This window comes from Panthera leo, chromosome C1 (assembly GCF_018350215.1).
Source record: "Panthera leo isolate Ple1 chromosome C1, P.leo_Ple1_pat1.1, whole genome shotgun sequence".
In the NCBI taxonomy this organism is placed as follows: domain Eukaryota; kingdom Metazoa; phylum Chordata; class Mammalia; order Carnivora; family Felidae; genus Panthera; species Panthera leo.
The window spans coordinates 157,673,057-157,696,479 of record NC_056686.1 but is presented as its reverse complement, the minus strand read 5'-3'; the positions used below and the strand labels follow the sequence as shown (position 1 = coordinate 157,696,479).

The following is a 23,423-nucleotide window of genomic DNA, read 5'->3' as shown; positions in this document are numbered from 1 at the left end:
AATTATAGTACGATACTTTTCATTCACACTATAGTGATTTGGAACTTGGGATAATTCTGACATAAATGTTTACCTTACCTTCCTTAATCCTTTCTTGTGTGCACAAAGCAATACCAAAAACAGAATTTGATAGAAAATAGGAGCAGCAAATTAAATGCTTCAAGTCACAAACTATTTTCAAGGTCTTTCAAGCACCTGTGGAATGCTTTTCCATAAAAGTAACAGATACCATCATCTTTGTTAAAAAAGTACACTGGATATACATATGAAATGCTAGGCCTTGAAAAAATTAAAATAATCATATGTGATCCATGATCTCGAAAGGATACATACTACATATATATAAATGATAAATTCTTTAAATGTGACAGTGCGAGTTTTACTGTGGCTGAAGCAGTCAGGAAAGAATTCCCAGAGGTTGGACTTGAATCAGGGTTTTATAGGACTTAGATAAGCTAAAAGCAGGGGAAGGTGATTTAAATTGTTTTCATCTATTCCATAAAACAGATCTCCAAAGCGCTACAGGGCATCACATTACTGGTCCAGCTAAGTGTTCTTGAAAGCAATCAAATAATCTATAATTCAATTTCAGATTGGAATAGTCTATAATTCTGTGGTTTCACTAATTCTGACTATCCTTTGACTCACTCACCCAAAATTCCAGCAATTCTACCACATATATTGTGATTTACTTATTTTTATTGAAAACACAAAGTCATATTAAGGAAAAACACTTAAATAAATTAAAAATCATTCCACATTCCCCCCACACTAACACAATGGATTTCAGTTTGCATATTACCTTTTACATGCGAAAAGATTTTACAAAGTCACATAGTGCACATTCTCTTTTGTATTGTGCTTATGTTACTTACCATATCACAGACACATCCACGTGTTTACAGTCTTCCAAATAATTATTGTAGTGGGAGTATAATACTTCACTGTTTTCTTAGCCCACTTTCTTCCTTAACATGTAGATTATTTCCAATTCTTTGCTGTTATAAATAATGCAGACATAAACATCCTCATGCATTTACCTTTTTTGTTTTGTTTTTATATTATTCTTTAGGTTAAAATCTAGGAGTAGAATTTATGGGACAAAGATACGGTCATTTTTGGGGGCTCCCTCTATGTAGTAGCATATTGCATTCCCAAAAGGTTGTGTCTATTTAAAATGCCATCTGAAATGAATGCATTAAACGGTCTCTTTCTATAAAAAAAAAGAAAAAAAAATCAGAAGCACTAGGCAGTTTTCAACTTCCACATTTAAAGTTAAAAATAATTACTGTCTTTTTAAAAGGATGAAGAGTGTGGATAGATGGTCTAACAGATCACTAAAAGTTCAGATAACTTCAGGAATGCTTCCTAACTTTTCTCAAGTTTTGGCACACACAGAAAGTAATACTGTAGGCACACTGGGGAAAGTGGGCAAAGACGTTTCTGCCCAGAAGCTTCAGCCACCCAGGCTACCTCTGGCTGCCCCAAGGGATATGGGGCTCCACATCTAGGCACATCTATGACCCAAAGTGCATGGGTCATGAAGCGCTAATTGAGGAGAGGTTAAGTGACTCGATTCAAGTTACAAAAATCTAGTTAGTGGCACAGCTGGGAAATGAATGCAAATTTCTTCTCATCAATGTATTTTTTTACTATGTCACAACTGTTCTACATGCTTTCTGGCTCTAAAATTCAATTTTTTATGCAGATATATACCTATACTTAAGAATAAAGAGGATTTCATAGCATGCTTGAACTAAAGACACCTAAACTAGCAATTTACATCAAAGCTGAAAATTAAAAATAGCTCTCAGCATCAGCAAATATTTGACTATTTTCTCTGCAATTTTTCAGATGTGCCATTCTTTTAAATTTAGTTTGTAAACTCTCAACAGTAATAATCTCTTGCACAGGATCTTGTATACTTCTTGCTGTCAGTAACTAAAGAAGAACAATAAATTATACACACTAAAAAGAAAAGAAAACTCAAAGTCAGTCCACATTCTAAATAAGTCTAATGGTGAAAAAAAAAAAGTTGTTTTAAAATGTTGATTTTGTAGAGGTAGAGAAGATTCCCTCCTTGAATTTCAAATTCCTTGCTAGCTAAACAGAACCTTAATAGACACTAGTACATTACAGGGTCATAGGAGACATTTCATTCCACAGAATGATTCTGACCTACACCAGTGTTGATGCTACCAGGAGAAAATTTCACTATAAAGGTATTTTACCTTCTACCAAGTGTCCAACATTCCATATTACCTTTGAAAAGCAGAGATTATAGGGTGTTAACCTTACTGATTCAACTGTAAATATACATAGGATTTTTCTTGACCATTAATCACTGTACTAAAGTGAAGAGTGGGGGTTAGGCATGGGAATTTACCCATTATGTGCCCGGACACAATAATAAGTAAGGGACTCCAAACCCTGAATTCTTTTTTTTTCTCCCACTACACAGTGATTACTTGGTCATTTCTATGGATTCAGTCAGACATTATACACACAAACACACCCATGGGACCGCATAGCACTTGGAAGATTGCCCACTATTTCCCACTTATTAAGATCTGGATCATATTTCTCAATGCTCTGAAGATAAGTTCCTTTTGAGTAGGAATATCCCCCAGTGACATAAATACATCCATTCATGATGACAGCACCACACTCCATCCTCCTTTCCATCATGGGAGCGATTTCTCTCCATTCATTTTGTTCAGGGTCATAGCATTCCGTGATTGTAGTTTGTCCACCAACTAGATAGAGCTTATTTTCAAATGGAACTGAGCACAATCCATACTCTATTAAAAAGAAAAAAGCAAATTTTTATTAGGATAATGAACAAAAGAGATTCCTTAGGGTGATGATATAATGATCCCTTACAAGGCCGCAGACAAAAGTAGAGTAGTCTTGACATTTTGATTCCTCTACCACAACACTGAGCCATGAAATCCATCCCCGATCACCTGATTCAGATTACCTGTCCAGCCATTCTCTGTCAGGTAATCCTTAATCTGACTTTGCAAGATGCCAGGGAAGAGCTCATCCTCAGACCCTTCTGAGAGTTCCCCAGCACAGACACCTTTCATTCTACATCCACGTGTAGCAGTTGTAGGGTCTCTCCGACGTTGACACAAAGACGCACGAGGTAACTAGTGCAGGTTCCTCTAGGTCTTAGCGGCCATCCCTACCACCATCCCTATCATCTGTAGCCTCTGCAGCCACGGGTGCCGCATGGATGACTCTGCTTGCCTCTCTCACAGCGCTCGTCAAGTTAAGGACACCAGGAGTTAGAGAAGCACAACCAGATTAGTGGGGAACTACAGTCTATCATCTTAAGAACCCCGTGAAAGACGCTCAAAGGCAGAGTGCTGCTGTGTGAGGGCTGGATCCTGGGCTGAGAGTCTGCCTCTAGGTGGGCAAGCCTTCTGTGCTGTTTTAATTTTTCCCATTTTATGTGTCTCCCCCTCCACATGCAAACCTGCTGGCTCTTCAAGGCATCAGGCTCTTTTGCAACCTCACGTCCTCTCCCTTCCCAGGACTGTGACTCGGGTGAGGCCAGCGAGGGGCCTAGAGCGCAAAACACAAGGCCGCTCTGCTCTCACTCGCGGAGGGACTCCAGTTCTGTGCCTCAAGCGAGCGTCTCTCCTCCCTCACCCTAGTCACAGGCATGCTGAGTCCCAGGCTTCTTCCACATCCCTATTTCTAGCACCACTACTGGCCTGTGAGTTCATTCTCTGGGAATAGCAACCAGAGGATTACACTTCAATACTTCCAGCTCCTGACGTTAGTCAGGAGCACTAACGTCAGTTTGCTGTCACTGAGCTGTTCCGTACGTCTAGAAACTCTTCTTTTCCCAAGTCTTTGCACAGCTGCCTCCTTCTTGTCATCTAGGTCTCATCTTATGATCATCTCCTTGGAGGGCCCTCCTCTGACCGCCCAACCTGAAGTAGCCAGTCAGGCATTTCCACCACATCACCCTGTTTTAATGCTCTCCACAGCACTTCTCATTATCTGATGTCTCTTCTTTACTGTCCCTCGACCCTCGGTCAGCATAGGACCTGTGTCCTGCCCACTACTCCATCCCAGCTGGAGAATGGCAAGTGTTTGGAACCTTTTAAGGACTCAATAAAAGGTTGTTGGATCAATGAATGAATTGTACTTTGTACCCTCTGTACCCAAATATGCACTCCCATTATACGCTAAAAAAGCTTATGGGGTGCCTGGGGGCTCAGTCGATTAAGTGTCTGACTTCAGCTCAGGTCATGATCTCGAGGTTCATGAGTTCGAGACCCGTGTCGGGCTCTGTGCTGACAGGTCAGAACCTGAAGCCTGCTTCAGATTCTGTGTCTCCCTCTCTCTCTCTGTCCCTTCCCCGCGCACGCTCTCTCTTTCTCTCAAAAATAAATAAAAACATATAAAAAAAATTAAATAAAACAAAAAATAAAAAAGCTTATCAACCCTTCTTTAGAAAGAGAATGTACAATCAAAAATGTGATTTCCCCTTTAAGGATGCAAGTACATTCTTATCAGTAAAGTTTCTGCTATCTAGGTTGTGAAGGCCAAGAAAAATCTCAGAAGATGGACATTTGTGCTTTGTTGTTCTCAAGTATCTGACATCCAGGAAAATAAGAATTCTTCCACCTGTAAAAACCCCATTTGTTACTTTCTAGTTATATACATGCAGAATTTTTTATAGAATTTAATTGTTTCAGTACTTGTGAAATTAGAGAAATCATTCCATTAAATGGTCATGAAAATTAATGATGACTCAGAAATCTTATCCATTGGTGTTAAGTGATTCAACAATGAGTTCACTAGGCCTTTCTTAAATTTCAAAAAAATCCTCAATTTGTCGTTCTTATGTGAAGAACAGTATCACAAGGGGCCCTTGGCTGGCTCAGTCATTTGGGCGACCGACTCCTGATTTTGGCTCTGGTCATTATATCACGGTTCATGGGTTTGGGCCCCGCATCAGGCTCTTGAGCTGACAGTGTAAAACCTGCTTGGGATTCTCTCTTCCTCTCTCTTTCTCTCTGCCCCTCCCCTCCTTGTGCTCTCTCTCTCCCTCTCAAAATAAATGAACTTTAATTTTTAAAAAACGTTTATTTATATTTGAAGGAGAGAGAGACAGAGCACGAGCAGGGGAGGGGCAGAGAGAGAGACACAGAATCTGAAGCAGGCTCTAGGCTCTGAGCTGTCAGCACAGAGCCTGATGTGTGGGGCTCAAACTCACAAGCTGTGAGATCATGACCTGAGCTGAAATCGAACGCCCAACCAACAGAGCCACCTAGGTGCCCCATGAAAATAAATAAACTTAAAAAAAATTTTTTTTAAGTATCTCTATCTTCCTATAGCAGGAAAATGTTTAAGATAAGGTGATTCTTGGGTTTTTTCCCGTTACCCAAATACAACATAATGCTCTGTTATTGCTGATGGAAACTTTTTCTTCCTCAGCTGTAACAGCCTTTTTCTCTGTTGGTCACTCTACGAAGCTACTGAGCCTGAGGAACTGTGCCTTGTTTATTGAGCTCCCAGCACTATCCATAACTATACCTAACACTATACACAACATGTGGGAAACACTCAGCAAACCTCTGTTGGACCAATAAACGAGTGAACAATTTCAAACTAAGTATAAGAATGGTACCATCTGTCATGGCTCAAAAAGTTTACACACAACTATTCACTATAAATCCATAGCAGTCTGTATTTAGTATTCCATGAATGATATGAATAAAGCCATGTAGGGGCTCTGAGACAACCATGATATTTTCAGGTATTCAGTATACACTGAAATGATTTAGAACTTTTTCCTAAGATTGTTCTCACTGAAAAGACCTGTAAAGCTTATGTAATTTAACCTCTTTATTTTACTAGAAAGTAAAAGTCAAGAGCTTAAGCCACTGCCCAAGAGCAGTCATGTGAATAAATGGCGGAGCCAGAAAGAACTCTCTCCCCACTTGACAAGGCTCTCCATAGGTTTTTTTCTTTATCACATCCTGCTTCTTCCCTGTTCTTCCCACACTCTTCTTTCCCAGCTCATCCCTTAACTAGTGCTGTTTCCCAAGACTCTGTCCTTAGTTGTACTTAGTCCCACCCTTACAGGGCACCTCAACCATCTCCACACCCACAGTCATCACCTCCAAGCAAATGACACCCAGATCTCTAAAGTCAGCCTCACTCTTCCTCCTGGGCCGCAGACCCACACTTCCCATTGCCTGCTGGACAGCTCTTCTGGGTGATCCAACCAGTCCTTCACAGTTAACTACAAAACTAAGTTCCAACTCAGCTCCTCTCTTCTGTTCCCACCACCTCCTCCTTCCCATGGTGAATCCATAATATTCCTCATATCTACCTGTTTTCACCTCCTAATGCTTCAGGCTTTCAGCATTTCTCACCTGGGTTATTATAACAGTTTCAGCAGACTTCTGGTCTTCTCCTAATCTATTCTGAAAGGCTCTAAAACCTTTGTTAGTTCACCATTTTTCAAATTCTCCTAACTGCCATTCAAAGCCCTCTATGGTACACTCCTCCACTGAACTCTCCCATCCACTCTCTCATTCTACCCTCTCACATCCCATCATATACATCCACTCCCAGGTACTGGAATATACCTGGAACTTGCCCCTCTGCCTCCCATCATTAACTTCCTCCCTCAAAAAATACCTTAATTGTATCCATTCTTTAAGGACTAAATCATAACAGTGAACTCCTGGAAGCCTTCTAAGATTTTCAGATTCCCCTTATTCTCAAGCTCTTTCTACCTTCAATTTTAATGGCACTTATTTCTACAACTGTCTTATATTCCTGTTATGTATGTATATTTCCTTCTAAATTCTGAGCTCCTATAGCAGTAGAGACTCACTCTTAACCATCTTTGTGTCTTACATAATAACTTGAATGGTACCCTTCCTGAGGTAAGGTCTCAATAAATGTTATCTTTAATTTAATGGAATTGGAGTCCCCTGTTTTTTAACTAAACAAAACCACCACCCTTGGGGCACCTGGGTGGCACAGTGGGTTAAGCATCTGACTTTGGCTCAGTCATGATCTTGCAGTCCGTTGAGTTCGAGCCCCATGTCAGGCTCTGTGCTGACAGCTCAGAGATTGGAGCCTGCTTCAGATTCTGTCTCCCTCTCTCTCTGCCCCTCCTCCACTTGTTCTCTCTCTCTCTCTCTTTCTCTCTCTCTCAAAAATAAACATTAGAGAATTAAAAAAAAATGTCTCCCTCTCTCTCTGCCCCTCCCCTGCTTGCACTCTGTCTCTAAAATAAACAAACGTTAAAAAAAAGGGGGGGGGGGCGCCTGGGTGGCTCAGTTGGTTAAGCATCTGACTTTGGCTCAGGTCATGATCTCACAGTTCGTGGGTTCCAGCCCCACACTGGGCTTTGTGCTGATGGCTCAGAGCTTGGGGCCTGCTTCAGATTCTGTGTCTCCCTCTGTCTCTGCCTCTCCCCGACTTGCGCTCTCTCTCTAAAATAAATAAACATGAGGGGGGCCTGGGTGGCTCAGTCAGTTGGGCATCCAACTTCAGCTCAGGTCATGATCTCACAGTTTGTGAGTTCAAGCCCCTCATCAGGCTCTGTGCTGACAGCTCAGAACCTGGAGCATGCTTTGGATTCTGTATCTCCCTCTCTCTCTGACCCTCCCCAGCTCACACTCTGTCTCTTTCTCTATGAAAAATAAATGTTAAAAAAATTTTTAATAAAATAAATAAACATTAAAAAAATAAAGCAAACAACAACAACAACAACAACAACAACAAAAACGAAAACCACCGACCTCAAAGGCATTAAGAAAAAAAAAAAAGATAACATTTATAGTACCTTTTAAAAATAAGAGTAGTCATGATTTCTTTTGTGGTCTAAGCTACAGATCTGTAAGGCAGACTTGAAACTGACATTTTATGTTCCTCAGGAGGCGCTCTGAAAGTGTGTAAGAGGCACACCTCGCCACAGTTCAGCAGAGGCAGGCCCTATGCCTTCAAGGGCGAAGGAGCTAACAGACCAGTTGAATGAAGCAGGCTGGGAGTAAGAAGAGCAACGGCACGGATGCCAGGTCCATGATGTGATAGGAATGGGAGAGACTGGTGACATGGAGCACAGAAGTGCCATCTATACAAATTTTAGGATTGCTTGTTATAGCTTCTAGAAGAATGCTGGTGCAATTTTGTTTGGGATTGTATTGAATGTGTAGATAAGTTTGGGTAGTATTGACATTTTAACTTTATTCTTCCAATCCATGAGCATGGAATGTTTTTCCATTTCTTTATATCTTCTTCAATTTCCTTCATAAGCTTTCTATAGTTTTCGGCATACAGATCTTTTACAACTTTGGTTAGGTTTATTCCTAGGTATTTTATGCTTCTTGGTGTGATTGTGAATGGGATCAGTTTATTTGTCTTTCTGTTGCTTCACTATTAGTGTATAAGAACGCAACTGATTTCTGTACATTGCTTTTGTATCCTACAACTTTGCTGAATTCATGTATCAGTTCTAGTAGACTTTTGGTGGAGTCTATCTGGTTTTCCATGTATAATATCATGTCATCTGCAAAGAGTGAAAGCTTGACTTCATCTCTGCCAATTTTGATGCCTTTGATTTCCTTTTGTTGTCTGATTGCAGACGCTAGAACTTCCAACACTATGTTAAACAACAGCAGTGACAGTGGACATCTCTGTCGTGTTTCTGATCTCAGGGGGACAGCTCTCAGTTTTTCCCCATTGAGGATGATATTAGCTGTGGGCTTTTCATAAATGGCTTCTATGATGTTTAAGTATGTTCCTTCTATCCCGACTTTCTTGAGGGTTTTTATTAAGAAAGGATGCTGAATTTTGTCAAATGCTTTTTCTGCATCGATTGACAGGATCATATGGTTCTTATCTTTTCTTTTATTAATGTGATGTATCACATTGATTGATTTGCGAATGGTGAACCAGCCCTGCAGCCCAGGAATGAATCCCACTTGATCATGGTGAATAATTCTTTTTATATGCTGTTGAATTCAATTTGCTAGTATCTTATTGAGAATTTTTGCATCCATATTCATCAGGGATATTGGCCTGTAGTTCTCTTTTTTTGCTGGGTCTCTGTCTGGTTTAAGAATCAAAGTAATGCTGGCTTCATAGAATGAGTCTGGAAGTTTTCCTTCCCTTTCTATTTTTTGGAATGGCTTGAGAAGGATAGGCATTATCTCTGCTTTAAATGTCTGGTAGAATTCCCCAGGGAAGCCATCTGATCCTGGACTCTTACTTGTTGGGAGACTGAATAGCCAAAGTAATCTTGAAGAAGACCAAAACGGGAGGCATCATGATCCCAGACTTTAGCCTCTACTACAAAGCTGTAATCATCAAGACAGCATGGTATTGGCACAAAAACAGACACATAGACCAATGGAATAAAACAGGGACTCCAGAATTGGACCCACAAAAGTATGGCCAACTAATCTTTGACAAAGCAGGAAAGAATATCCAATGGAAAAAAGACAGTCTCTTTAACAAATAGTGCCGGGAGAACTGGACAGCAACATGCAGAAGAATGAAACTAGACCACTTTCTTACACCATTCACAAAAATAAACTCAAAATGGATAAAGGACCTGAATGTGAGACAGGAAACCATCAAAACCCTAGAGGAGAAAGTAGGAAAAAACCTCTCTGACCTCAGCCGCAGCAATTTCTTGATACATCTCCAAAGGCAAGGGAATTAAAAGCAAAAATGAACTATCGGGATTTCACAAAATAAAAATCTTCTGCACTGCAAAGAAAACAGTCAACCAAACTAAAAGGCAACCACGAATAGGAAAAGACATTTGCAAATGACATATCGGACAAAGGGCTAGTATCCAAAATCTATAAAGAGCTCACCAAACTCCACACCTGAAAAACAAATAACCCAGTGAAGAAATGGGCAGAAAACATGAATAGACACTTCTCTAAAGAAGACATCCGGATGGCCAATAGGCACATGAAAAGATGCTCAATGTTGCTCCTCATCAGGGAAATACAAATCAAAACCACACTCAGATATCACCTCACACCAGTCAGAGTGGCTAAAATGAACAAATCGGGAGGCTACAGATGCTGGAGAGGATGTGGAGAAACAGGAACCCTCTTGCACTGTTGGTGGGAATGCAAACTGGTGCAGTCACTCTGGAAAACAGTGTGGAGGTTCCTCAAAAAATTAAAAATAGATCTACCTAGGACCCAGCAATAGCACTGCTAGGAATTTACCCAAGGGATACAGGAGTGCTGATGCATAGGGGCACTTGTACCCCAATGTTTATAGCAGCACTTTCAACAATAGCCAAATTATGGAAAGAGCCTAAATGTCCATCAACTGATGAATGGATAAAGAAGCTGTGGTTTATATATACAATGGAATACTACTTGACAATGAGAAAGAATGAAATATGGCTCTTTGTAGCAACGTGGATGGAATGGGAGAGTGTTATGCTAAGTGAAATAAGTCATACAGAGAAAGACAGATACCATATGTTTTCACTCTTATGTGGATCCTGAAAAACTTAACAGAAGACTATGGGGGAGGGGAAGGAAAAAAAAAGTCAGAGAGGGAGAGAGCTAAAGCATAAGAGACTCTTAAAAACTGAGAACGAACTGAGGGCTGATGGGGGTGGGAGGGAGGGAAGGGTGAGTGATGGGTATTGAGGAGGGCACCTGTTGGGATGAGCACTGGGTGTTGTATGGAAACCAATTTGACAATAAATTTCATATTAAAAAAAAAAAGCATGCAGCACTGAGATAATGAATTAAAAAAAAAAAAAAAGTGCCATCTAAAAGGGAACAGCCACTACTTGGCTCCAGTGATTGCTGACAGAAAGGAATGTGGTCTGAGGTCATTATAATTTTTCTAAAGGCCAGGAATCATGATTTTTATTTAAGAACTACCGAATTTTAAATATTGGTGGCAAGTCAGTTAAAAATATTTTAAACACTGTACCCCAAAAAGAACATACCAGGCAGCATGTTAATTTGCTACCTTTGTTTCTTACATTGTCACAAAAAAGTCCAATATAAAGCAAAACTTTACAAACAGAATTATATGATCCCATTGATTTGTACTCTAATTTAATATTTATTTCTGACTGATTTTTCAGTTGGCCATGGATTTTCATGCTTTCGCTTACATCTTTTAGACTCCCTTTCAAGCAGTTAACAAGCCATATGCTACTTAAATATGTTATAGGACATTTATTTTTAAAGGAACCCTTTATGAAATCTATATTAAATTTGTAATGTAAACAACTGCCCTCTAATTTGTTAATCTGAGTTTTCATATATTGGATTTTCTTTGTAAAGATGTCAAAGTAATATCTAACTGATTAGGTTAACATGAAGATCAAATGAGATAAGAGTGCAATTGTTAAGAACATGGCCTCCCAGCCAGATTGCCTGGTTTTGAACCTCATCTCTAACAAGCACTAGCTAGCGGACCTTAGGCAATTCATTTACCATGTCTGTGCCTCAGTGGCCTGCAAAATGAGATAATAGTAGTACCTCGCTCACAGGATTGCTGTAAGGTTTAAATAGATTAAGACATAAGAAATTATTAGAATAGTTAGTGCCTGATGCATACTTACTAACTAAAAGTTAGCTATTACTCCATACAAGCCGGTATTACTACTTTCCATTATAATTTCGCTGACCATAACAGAAAGTGGTGGGGAGTCTGCGATAATTACATCTGGGCTACTAGGAGATAGGCTACCTGTTCCATGTCTTCAGAGCCAGGCCAGCCTGTGGCCGAAGTCTCTTCTTATGCAAAGCCCAGGACATATGGATATGCAGCACCAGATTCAGTGCGCTTCACCTCAACTGCCAGATGAAACTGGTCAAAAGCAGGAGAGCCTGGTCCCTTCAGAAGAGACAGACTGTTTCGTGGCTATAGCACAGATTATACAATCAGACTGCTTAAATGAATCCTGGTCTGCCACTTCCAAACTGTGTGACCTTATCCTTTCTAGCCTCCATTTCTAAATACATAAAATGGGGGTGAACAATACCTACTCGTAAGGTTATAGATAGAATTTAAGATAATACGACATGTAAGGTGCTTAATCAGTAGCTGACCTACAGAAAGTGTTCAAGAAGGTTAACAACTGCTATCACTCTCAGATGATTCAAGCTTGGGAATTTCCAATTATGCTCACCAGTGACTCACATAGAAACCTTATGCTATATGGAAAATCATCCAAAGTAGTATAGTGATACGGTGATATGAATCTTACCTAAGGAAAAATCTTAAACATATATCAAAGAGACACGTCAAAGAACAAAGGCACAGAAGGCAGAAGGCTGGCCATTCCTTGTGGATGGACCACATGTCCCCTTCATGACTGTCAAAGTAAGGCCAGCATGGGGTTCTGTACATCATAGGAGTGAGTGCTTAATAATTACTGGCGCCCAAACAGAACATGCTAAAAAGAAGAAACCATCTCCTGTTGAACTGAATCAATGAGTAATCTTCCCGACTATTTGACAGACTAGTGCTTTTTAACTGTCTATAAAAACTGTGTTTTATATAATGCATATAAATGAAAGAAAGCACACAATAGAGGAATAGGAAATACAACAAAAGAATCTAGAAAATTTGGGGGCACCTGGGTGGCTCAGTCAGTTGAGTATCTGACTTCGGCTCAGGTCATGATCTCACGGTTCATGAGTTTGACCCCACATCGGGCTCTGTGTTGACAGCTCAGAGCCTGGAGCCTGCTTTGGATTCTGTGTGTGTGTGTCTCTCTCTCTGCCCCTTCCCACTCACACCATGTCTGTGTTTCTCAAAAATGAATAAACATTAAAAAAATTTTTTAAATAAAAAGAATCTAGAAAATTTTAAAAAGAAACTACCACTTTTAACCACACAGGCTTAAAATGTATTCCGTAAAGACATCGGGGAAAGCATTTGTAGATGTGACCTAATTGGAACTACCTGTGATTATGGCTGGATGGGCATATGAATATTTTGAGCCTTTTAATTACACCCATGTGCAGTCTGCTATAAATCTAGCATTTTCTATTTCCAGGCCATTTTTAGCTGTACAACATGTACTATTTGAAACAGTATTTTATTACCTGGATGTGGGCTGGAGGTGATGAGGCTCCATTCATTGATATCTGAATTGTAGCTCTGGACCTTATCATAGGTGCAACTTCCTCTGTAGCCGCAGTGGCCGCCGATGACGTAGATAACTTCATGTAAGACGCAGGCAGTTGCATTTCCCACGCCTGTGTGTTAATTAAAATCACACTGAATACTAGGCTCAGTTTATTGTTTCTGTTATTACTGATAGTAGATGCAAGGTCCTGTGCTAGGTGCTATGAGGGATAGAAGAATGAACAAGAGAGGCTCCTTGCACTCTTTTATTTTTTTTTTTAATTTTTTTTTTAACATTTATTTATTTTTGAGACAGAGGGAGACAGAGCATGAACAGGGGAGGGTCAGAGAGAGGGAGACACAGAATCTGAAACAGGCTCCAGGCTCTGAGCTGTCAGCACAGAGTCCGACACGGGGCTCGAACTCACAGCCCTCACGGACCGCAAGATCATGACCTGAGCTGAAGTCGGCCGCTTAACTGACTGAGCCACCCAGGCGCCCCTCCTTGCATTCTTTTAAAAGAGGGTGAGACACTTACACCAATAGTTAGAACACAGGGTACAGAAACACCGTGAACGTTCAGAGCAAGGAGACATTGCTTTGAGGAGGGAAGTCAGATAGCAGGTGGCCGACTCTGACCTGGACCCCGGTAGGTAGGACTGTGGCAGGTAGAGGTGAGAGGAAGCCATCCTAAGCAGAGGGCAAGGCAAGCGCAGAGGCTTAGTGGGCAATGTCTAGAGGCCCGGATTGATGCCAGCACACGGAAGGGCCCGTGGCAAACCTGGGGCTGTCGTGTGGGAATTAAAGCCGACATCGTAAGTTGAAGCCACATCACAAAGGATCCTGGCACTCAACTAAGAAATGTGGACTTCATTCAGCAGGATTTTTAAGATTTTTAAGCAGAGGAAGGGAGAGACTACAAATGCAGAAGACAGAGTCAGAAAGATCTAGGTATTGGCCCAGGTACAAAGTACTGAGGGCCTGATTTAGGAGGGGCTTTGGGTATGGAGACAAGACGCACAGATAAGCCTTGATGACTGACTGTGCCAGAAACAAACAAAACTGATTCTGAGGTCCTAAGCTCAGAAAACCAGGACACCCTGATGCCCTAGGAAAATGAGGAGGAAGAAATGAGTTCGGCAGGGAAGGAAGACATCAGATTAGTTGAATACATCAGTTTAGTCTTTCAAACAACTTTTATTTACCACTGGTACGTGCTGGGTGCAGTTCAATCTCCTTGTGTATTTCTACTCCAACACAAAAGTGAGTTTATAAGCAGGGCAGTTACGATAAGAGAGGGAAAAAAAGTCAGGAGCTCCTAAACTTCAGCCAAGTATTTATTTCTTCTCTGTACATCCCTAAACCAAAAAAGGAAATGAATTTGAAATTTGACTCTACCCAATTTACATTCTGATCACCAGGGGAAGCTGCCAGTTCACTTCATGACTACAAAACAAAACAAACTGGGAAAAGTAACGTTACTCTTGCAACTTAGAAAAATGAGAAACTTAAAACTCAAAATCAGCACTGGCCAAAGCTGCGCATGACTGACACAGTGTTACCCTTCCCAGGGACAATTAGTTACAATCAGGAATCAAAACTTCAATGTCAAAGTATAAATAAAACTTTGAAATTTCAAGCCCAGCTGGTTGGGATGGGGGGCTTCCGTGCATGAGGGTCTCCCATTCTACTCAAGGTGAAGGCAAAAAACAGATAATGGCTTTCTTTCACAGTGGACGCACCATTGAAGCATTTTCTTTTCAGCAAGCATGTTTCACACATGATTTAACAGGGGTGCCTGGGTGGCTCAGTCAGTTGAGCGTCTGACTATGGCTCAGGCCATGATCTCACAGTAGGTGAGCTTGAGCCCTGCATTGGGCTCTGTGCTGACAGTTCAGAGCCTGGAGCCTGCTTCGAATTCTGTGTCTCCCTCTCTCGCTGCCCCTCTCCCAGGGGCACTGGGGACTCTGTGTGTGTGTGTGTGTGTGTGTGTGTGTGTGTGTGTGTGTGTACATGTGTGTGTCTCTCTCTCTCAAAAATAAACATCAAAAAAAATTTTTTAACATGATTTAACAAAATTGCAGTAAAGTAATAAACTTTCATCCTCACAGAAATATGCTCTTCACTAGGAAAGCACTGGAACTGTTATCTCATTATCTCATTGGCAGAAACTTTTCCACGTTGACAATAGCTGCTAAAATATTTGAACTTTCTTTGTCTCTTTAGTAGGAAAGGAGTCATGACAACCTTCAGGAACATCCTGGGGAGAAGACCAGGAATCAGCGGTCAAGCTCAGGCAGAGTCCAAAACCACAAAACCAGAGCAGCAACAGTAGTGGGCCTTATTCCCCCTTCTCCCGCTCTATCACCTACTGCGACAGAACCTTCGGGCATGCAGGAGAATGGGCATGATTTAATATGAAAGACACCTTTTTAAAGTTTATTTTTTTATTTTGAGAGAGAGAGAAAGAGAGCGAGCAGGGGAGGGGCAGAGAGAGAGGGAGGGAGACAACCTCAAGCAGGCTTCATGCTGTCAGCGCAGAGCCCGACGCGAGGCTCTACCTCACCAATGGTGAGTGGGACACTTAACCGACTGAGCCACCCAGTCGCCCCTAATATGAAAGATATTTTTGTTCTATCAAAGTTGACATGTTCTTCTATAATGACCTTTATTATGACAATAATGAACAACGAATAATGACAAGAGTACCTAACACTTACTGAGTGTTTACTTTGCTCCAGAGACTGTTCTACACACTTCACGTGCATAAATTCATTTAATCCTCTCAAAACCCTAAGCTATATAATGTTGTCACCCCCACTGTACAGACCATAAAACCGAGGCATAGGGAGATTAAACAATTTGCCTGAGCACACCAGCAAGTAAGTGGAAAGTTGGGATTTGGACCGCAGTTTGGCTTCAGAAGCAACGTGCCTGATCACAAGACCATCCGGCCTCTCAGGCTTCCTGCTTGTCATCCAACGATCACACCAGGTCAGATTCCCAGACCAGGTCAGATTCCCACACCCTCCCTAGTGTTAAAAAAGAAACAGAAAGCCCTGGGAAGGAACATTTGGGATAAAATGACACAAATTTAGTAACAACCTACCAGTTGTTTTTGTGCAACTCTCCAGCACAAATGAATAAATGTAATTAAGATTCCAGCTTAACTTTTCTGCCAGTGGGAGGGAAGGAGAGCAAGGCTAATATAGTACTGGACACAGCAGAAAATACAGTGTTTATCAGACAGACATTGAGACCCAATAGTGCACCTGGCTGTGTGGACCACATGAGGGAGGGTATGGGATCTGCCTTATCTTCTACTCTATGAAACAAGACTTGAATCACGAAAAGAAGGGGCTATCTGTCTCCAGTTTTTGAGAGAATGTAATTTGTTACACTCTACAGGGACCAAACCTTTCAAAGTTTTAATGAAAGACCCTTTAAAAGAGAGATGACCACATAATGAGAGGGAGAAAGCTGAATATTTAAAAGCAGGATTGAAAAGGATTCAATTTCAAGAGTAAGCAAGCAAAAAAAAAAAAAAAAAATTAAGTATAAACTAATAAAACTACCCAGCTTTCTCCCTTCATTTAGACTTTGACTTAAATATATATTCTTAAGACCTGAAGCAAGACCTAGGCTTGAAACAGGCTGAAGAGTAAGTAGAATGAGTTATATTGTTTTCTTATATAAATGTTTTTTTTCTAGTCTGAGTAGCATATTCTGATCACATAACCTCAAACAAGTTGGGGACTGTTATACCATGCTTTTACTTGGAACATTCTGTCCACAATTACTTGTATAATCTATTATAGTTCCTAGGTAGCATTCCAAAAGTGAAAAGTTCTTTTAAAGTTATTTGCACGATAATTTAGATCACTGGTCTTAACTTCAAGCCCTTAAAAAATATTGGGGCCCCTGGGTGGCTCAGTCGATTAAGCATCCGACTCTTGGTTTCAGCTCAGGTCATGATCTCAGTGTCATGAGTTCAAGCCCCCCATTAGGCTCTGTGCGGACAGTGGAGAGTCTGCTTGGGATTCTCTCTCTCTCCTTCTCTGCCTCTCCCCGACTTGCAGTGTCTCTGTCTCTCTCAAAATAAACTTAAAAAAAAAAAAAACACTTAAAAATAGAGAATAAATGTAATCTGTACTTACCTTTAATCATGTTTGCAATAGGAATCCATTTCTCTTTTAATGGGTCATAGAACTCAGCCTCTTCTGCAGGAGCCCCTTTTCTGTAACCACCTAAAGCATAGACACAGCCACCCAACGTGACTGCACAGTGGTAATACCTGGCATTGAGCATTGGCAAACCTTCTGTCCATTCATCGCTTTCACTGTTATAGATCCACACTGTGTCAAGAGCTTCTATATTATCCGTCCTATAACCCCCAGTTACATAAATGTTGGGTCCCAAACATGTAACACCATAGCTCTCCCTAGTATAGTCTGGTATTTCTGCTCCCTGAATCCAAACATTTGTCAGAGGATCCCATATATGAACCTCTGATAAAGGATGCCAGTAATAGCCTCCAATGATGTACATTGTGGCTGTGGACCTCTGAGAAATCTCTTTATGCAGGGGATTCAAAGCATTATATATTAGAGATCGTATCTTATTTTCGGTTAGGAGGCAGCTTCTTTGAAGACCTAAAGCTGTTTTTAAATACACTGGATCTATATCTATGTTCACATAGCTTAGTAGATTATACAGGCATTCAATTCGATTTTCTACATCATGAGCAGTCCACTTAATAACAGGCTCTATGATAGCTTCTTCTTTCCAAACACTGAGATTCTTTCTGGACAATATAAAGAGAAACTTTTCAAGGCTGATTTCCAAAAATTCTTCTTGTTGCCACACTTCCTTAAACCTTGAACACAGAATTCTTCGAGATTCCTTCTCTAGTTCTGGACACACGTGAAATTCTGCAAAGGAGTGCATTCCAATACAATTATCAATATCCAAGTGCCTTACCAAAAACTGCTCACAAGCTTTCTTTACTGAAAGGAACTGCAGCAGATCGGCTGCTTCAAGCAGGCTTTGAACATTTCTTTTAGTTATTTCAATCTGGGAAGTGTATGCATAATTCACAAGGCCTTCCAAAATATCATGGTGGATGCCAGAGATTTTTATTTTATTTTTAAATTTTTCTTTCATGTCAGCTGTGAACATTGCCTTAAAATAATTGCTGCAAGCAGCTAAAACAGCTCGGTGACAATGGAAGATTATGCCTGAAGGACACTGAAGGGTAATATCAGTAAATAATCCATCCAAGTAAAATGTTCTGAATGCATCCAGAAAATCCACTGGATGCGTCGTATCCTTGAAATGGTAAATATAATCTTCTTGTCCTTTGAGAGCCATGGCTGCAATAAACATGAAATAAATGTGTTTTCAATTTTGCATATTACTGAAAATAATCAATGCTAAATATGCCAATCCTTATGATGATACTCTAAAGCTAGACTAAGTAACAAATGCAAAATGTGGATACACTATTTCGTCATTTATGTGATGGTCAATCTAAATTCGGGGTCACTTTGAGCCTGAAATGAGGCCCCTAGGATTTTCAGTAGTCCTTTAAATAAAAAATATTGATTTGCTACCCCATTCACCCAGTCTCCGAAATCCGACCCTAGTTGGCGGTCGGAGAGAGAGAACCCACGCTTGGCAAACCGAGTGTCCGGGCGGGTCACCCCAATAGAGACCGGACTTTGGCCGTCTTGGCTCGGCCCCAATTCAACCTTTTTCACTAGCTCCGTCTCCCTTGGGAGTCGTCTCGAGATGCCAAAAAGGGGGCGATCGAAATATGACTAGAAATGAAGAAATCTTGGAAAAGGGAAACCTTGTACCTTTCGGCTTAAGAAAGGAGCGAAAAGAAAGCTGCCGGGCTGCTGTCCCTCCATCCCTGCGCCCCCTCCCCCGCGCCTGCCGCAGGGGTTTCCGCGCGCCCCGCGCCTGGGCCCCGGGCCCGCGTTCCCGCCCGGAGACCGCCCCGCCCCGGGCCTGGCGCGGGGACTCGACTCGAGGGCGCCGCGCGCCGCCCGCCGGGCCGGTGCCCGCGTCCCCTCCGCCCCGGGACGCAGCACAGGTGTGGGGAGGGCACGCGGGCGGCCCCGCGCTCGGCCCGGCCCGGCGCCCGCGCGGCCATTGTCTCCGCGCCCCTGCCGCGGGCGGGCTCGGGAGGCGGCGCGGCCTCGCTCTCCCGCGCTCGGCCCCGCTCGCTCCCCTCGGGCTGGCCCCGGGCGGCGGCGCCGCAGCGCACCTACCTCCGGCGGCGGCTCCCGGGCACGGTGCGGGCCGACGGGCTAGCGGCGAGCGGGGGCTGGGGCGCCTTCGGACCCTCTGACCATCTTTGGAAGAAGCGCGGCGGAGGGTGCCTGCTAGTGCAGCTCCAGCCCACAAGCGGCTCCTATTTTGGTGCCCTGGCTGCTCCCCGCCTCCAGCCCAACAGCCCCCCGCGCGGCCTGGGCGCGGGGCCACTCGCGGGAACTCCCCGGTGGCGGGGCCGCGCTGCGAGCAGGGGCGGGGCGGCCGGGCACGCGGCTGCAGCCCCTTCCCGGCCGTTCCCCCCTGCAGCAGGTGGGAAGTCAGCTCCGAGGAGACCGCCTGCGCGACTAGCTTTCTGCTCCTTCCTTAGGTCTGAGCCTCACACACAGCACACACCCCCGAGCGTTTTTCTCTAGACACTCTGAAGTCCACATCTGGAGGCTGAGAGAGGGATGCCCTTTCCCCCTCCTTCAGTAGCTCTCACAGGCCAGGCCCTAGAGGGAGAGATGGAGGGGAAAGTGCGCAGCAAACCTTAAAGGTCTGGGGCTGAGGTTGCCTTCAGAATGCCAGAATAAGTGTCGCTTTCCCACCAACATCATCCCGCCCCCAGCGGAGCACTCAACTCAGGAGGGAGCCCCTGGGGCTGATTTGCACACTACAGACTAACCTGGAAGCTTTAAGATAAACTGAGAGCAGCCAGGGTCAAGGATTCAAGTTCACATATTTAGAGCAGAGTAGCCGAAGAAGCAGCCTCCAGTCTTTCTTCCTGATGACAGCAAGTCCAATCATATAAAGACGTCCATGTGCTACACAGACGGCATCCATCCATTCATTTGCAAGTTTTTTTTTGAGTGTCTGATAGGGCTAGGCACTGGTAATTAGAGCTCTTAGGGAGCTGACAGTCTAGCCATGTAAGGGAGGAAAGGGACCAGGATTAAATGAACATCAGAGGCCCAGTGTGTTTCTCAAAGTATGGTCTGAGAGACAGAATATACAAATGGACAATGGCCAAACTATGTATGACAACACAACTCTGAACCACGTAAGAAGCTCAGGAAGCCAAACCATAACCTCTGCATCTGGACCAGAACAGTTAGGACATCCTCAAGGACTGCCAAGTTCCCTCTTTTTGCTGGACTTCCAACTCAGGAGCAACCAGAGAAAGCCAACTGCTCCCCAAACCAATCACATAAAACACCCCTTGCTTCTAGCAGCCTGCCTCTAGCTTTCCCAGGCCAAAAACCTCCAATCCGAACATACCTTCCCCCTTTTTTTTAGTTTTATAAAGCTTTCCCACTCCCCTGCCTGCCTTTGAGCCTCTCCCAAAGGCAAGTAATGGGGGTTTACTCTGTTGCTATAGCAAAATCTGAATAAGTAGCATCTGCTTGTTCTCATTTGGGTGGTTTTAGTTTAATTCTGCAGGTCAGTCTCAACTGAATTATGTGGGATCATAGTTATGCAGCATCCCACAAACACCACCAGGTCTCTGGGGTGGAGACCTAGGAATCTGTATTCTAACAAGGGCATCAGGTGATTCTTTTGCAAAGTTAGAAGAATGGATGTTGGACCCAAAATGGAAGAAAAACAAAAGGTTCACTATTTCAACCTCAGGTAAACAGTTTGGTAGAGAGGAAAAGTATATGAGATTTTTGTTTCAGGCTCAAGTTTCATCTCTGCCACTTTTATAACGTACAGCCTTCAGGAAGTACCAAAATTTCTCTGATCCTTAGTTTTCTGATATGTAAGACAGAAAATACCAATATTTTCTCAACATAACATTATTGGAAGGATAAAATAAAATTACAAATGTGAGCGTGCATAGGATGTGGCATAAAAATGTTACATATGAAAGCTATTATAATGAAAGGGTATTTACACTTAATTCTCCATCAAAACCTTAATTTGGAAATTCGTAATTGTAAACATTTCTTCAAAAAATTATGAACTTTATAGTAATTATAAACATTGTAATTATAAATTACAATTTATAAATTATAAATATTGTAATTATAGACAGCTTGTCCTTCACAACTGATAGTGATGTTATTCTTGGTGTTATTGTGACTGATTGAAGAGGGGGCATTCTTTCCATATTTGTCCTGAAGTTTGTGGCTATGATGCCAAGTTTGATGCATAGAAAATATTACAGACTCCACCTAACTAAGAGTAGGGGCTTCTACATTTTTTAATGTTTATTTATTTTTCAGAGGGGGGGGAGGGGCAGAGTGAGGGAGACACAGCATCTGAAGCAGGCTCCAGGCTCTGAGCTGTCAGTACAGCTGCAAGGGGCTCAAACTCATGAATTGCAAGTTCAAAACAGGAGCCAAAGTCTGACACCCAACCGACTGAGCCACCCAGGCAAGGAGTAGGGGCTTCCAGAATCATAATGTCATGTGATAAATGATTCTTGAATAATAGAATTCACTGTATTGTCATTTGTGCAGTTATTCAGATTGCTGTATAGGCCAACTAAACTCTGGCTTCCATTGCCTGATATTTATTGGTTATGAATTACTGCTTAACAGTGTATGTCAGTTACATGTCAATTATATCTCATTTTTAAAAAAGGCCAAACACAGTGTATCTTAGTATATGTTAGACTGCCTCAACTTGCCAAGGGAAGAACAGGTCCTGTAGGGTACTGCCAGAGCAGTTCCTCTTTACCACATGCTTTATCAAAGAGACCACTGCAATGCTAATAGATCTGATGCACTCAGAAACATATAATTAGCATTCATAAATTAAATAAATTAATGACACTGTTCGAGGAAACAAATGTGCCATCTGTGAATTCAAGTCTTAAGGAAATAAAGAGCCACCATGGAGATGAGATATAAATGACTCTTGGCAGATATTGAGCTTGGCATGGAGTTGGATGCCTTTTGACATCACACTTCACTTTCTAAAAGACTTTTGGTTTCTAAAAATAACTATTTTATTTGTTTTTACCATATTAGTACATCTTTCCACTAAATACTGCTATGTCATTAAATGTTTGATATGCTAATTGTGATATCATTATCAATGTGTATAAATGATGGATATATACAGGAAATTTTGCATACTTCATTTACATACTGGATTAAATAAGTTGCTAAGTAAATAGTAGGTATAATTTATAAGGCCACCACATACAGCTGTGAAAGTTGTGCACTGACCGATTCCAGCTCATTCCCCTCAAGTAGAGTGCAATGTGAACAGTGTCCTTAGGAGTTGTACCTACACAATCAACACAGGTGTGTAACTGGCTGCCCAGAAGCTGATAAATCTGGCAAAGCCTTTTTGGTATGCCTCCTGGAAAATAAGAGAGTGAACATTCTAATGACTGGGTAACAACTACTTTTGCAAGTCAGAAGTTTTCAAATTCCTTGTTTTTAGCAAATGTCAAAGAGCATTTTTGACAAATAACTTGGAAAGAATCCACAAAATGAGTGGCACTGCTATAATAAAATTCCTCTCATTTCCATCTGTTTGTCTGTGTGAACACATTTTCTCAGGGATTTTATCTGTAGAAATGAAAAACAAGAATGTCATTGATTCTAAACTCTGTCTCATTCCAACAGTAAGCAATACTTAGCCAATGGTATATGGTCTAATGAAAAGAAAATAGCCCAATTCATCAGACTGAAATAATTTTTGAAATTTTTACTTTTAATTTAAACACATTTATGTTGTTTGATCAATTATAATAATTGTAATGTTAAACAGCCCATAATTTTTTTTCTACTTAAGAATCCAGGACATAAAATAGTTTAAATTTTAATTTATGTACGTTTTTGTTGCAAATTTAAGAGGTGATTAATAAAAAAAATTTTTCAAGTATAAAAATATACAGATAATTCTTTATTTGAATGGACCCAACATGCAGGAATTTCACTTATCATGCTTAAATAACACCAATCCCCTAAACAGGGTTCAAATTTCAATCACTATGGTATATTAACTGTAACTGCACAAAATACAAATTTCGCCCCCAGCTCCTCAATCTACAAATCACTACATGAATAACAGATGAGCATCATTATCAGTGACCA

General features: G+C 41.7%; 1 protein-coding gene across 2 annotated transcripts; it reads right to left on the bottom strand.

Annotated features, from left to right (window-relative positions):
* Positions 1 to 685: 685 nt before the first annotated feature.
* KLHL23 (kelch like family member 23) lies at positions 686 to 22,590 on the bottom strand. Of its 2 annotated transcripts, none has more exons than XM_042949061.1 (4): positions 22,548 to 22,590; positions 17,271 to 18,485; positions 13,092 to 13,244; positions 686 to 2,801 (listed from the first exon to the last, which is right to left on the bottom strand). In XM_042949061.1, the coding sequence occupies exons 2-4, from the start codon at positions 18,481 to 18,483 to the stop codon at positions 2,491 to 2,493; spliced, it is 1,677 nt and encodes a 558-aa protein (XP_042804995.1). In that variant the 5' UTR covers positions 18,484 to 18,485; positions 22,548 to 22,590; the 3' UTR covers positions 686 to 2,490. The 2 variants fall into 2 exon arrangements, with proteins under 2 accessions (XP_042804995.1, XP_042804994.1); XM_042949060.1 differs by lacking the exon at positions 22,548 to 22,590 and adding an exon at positions 19,389 to 19,528.
* Between the last annotated feature and the right edge of the window lie 833 nt (positions 22,591 to 23,423).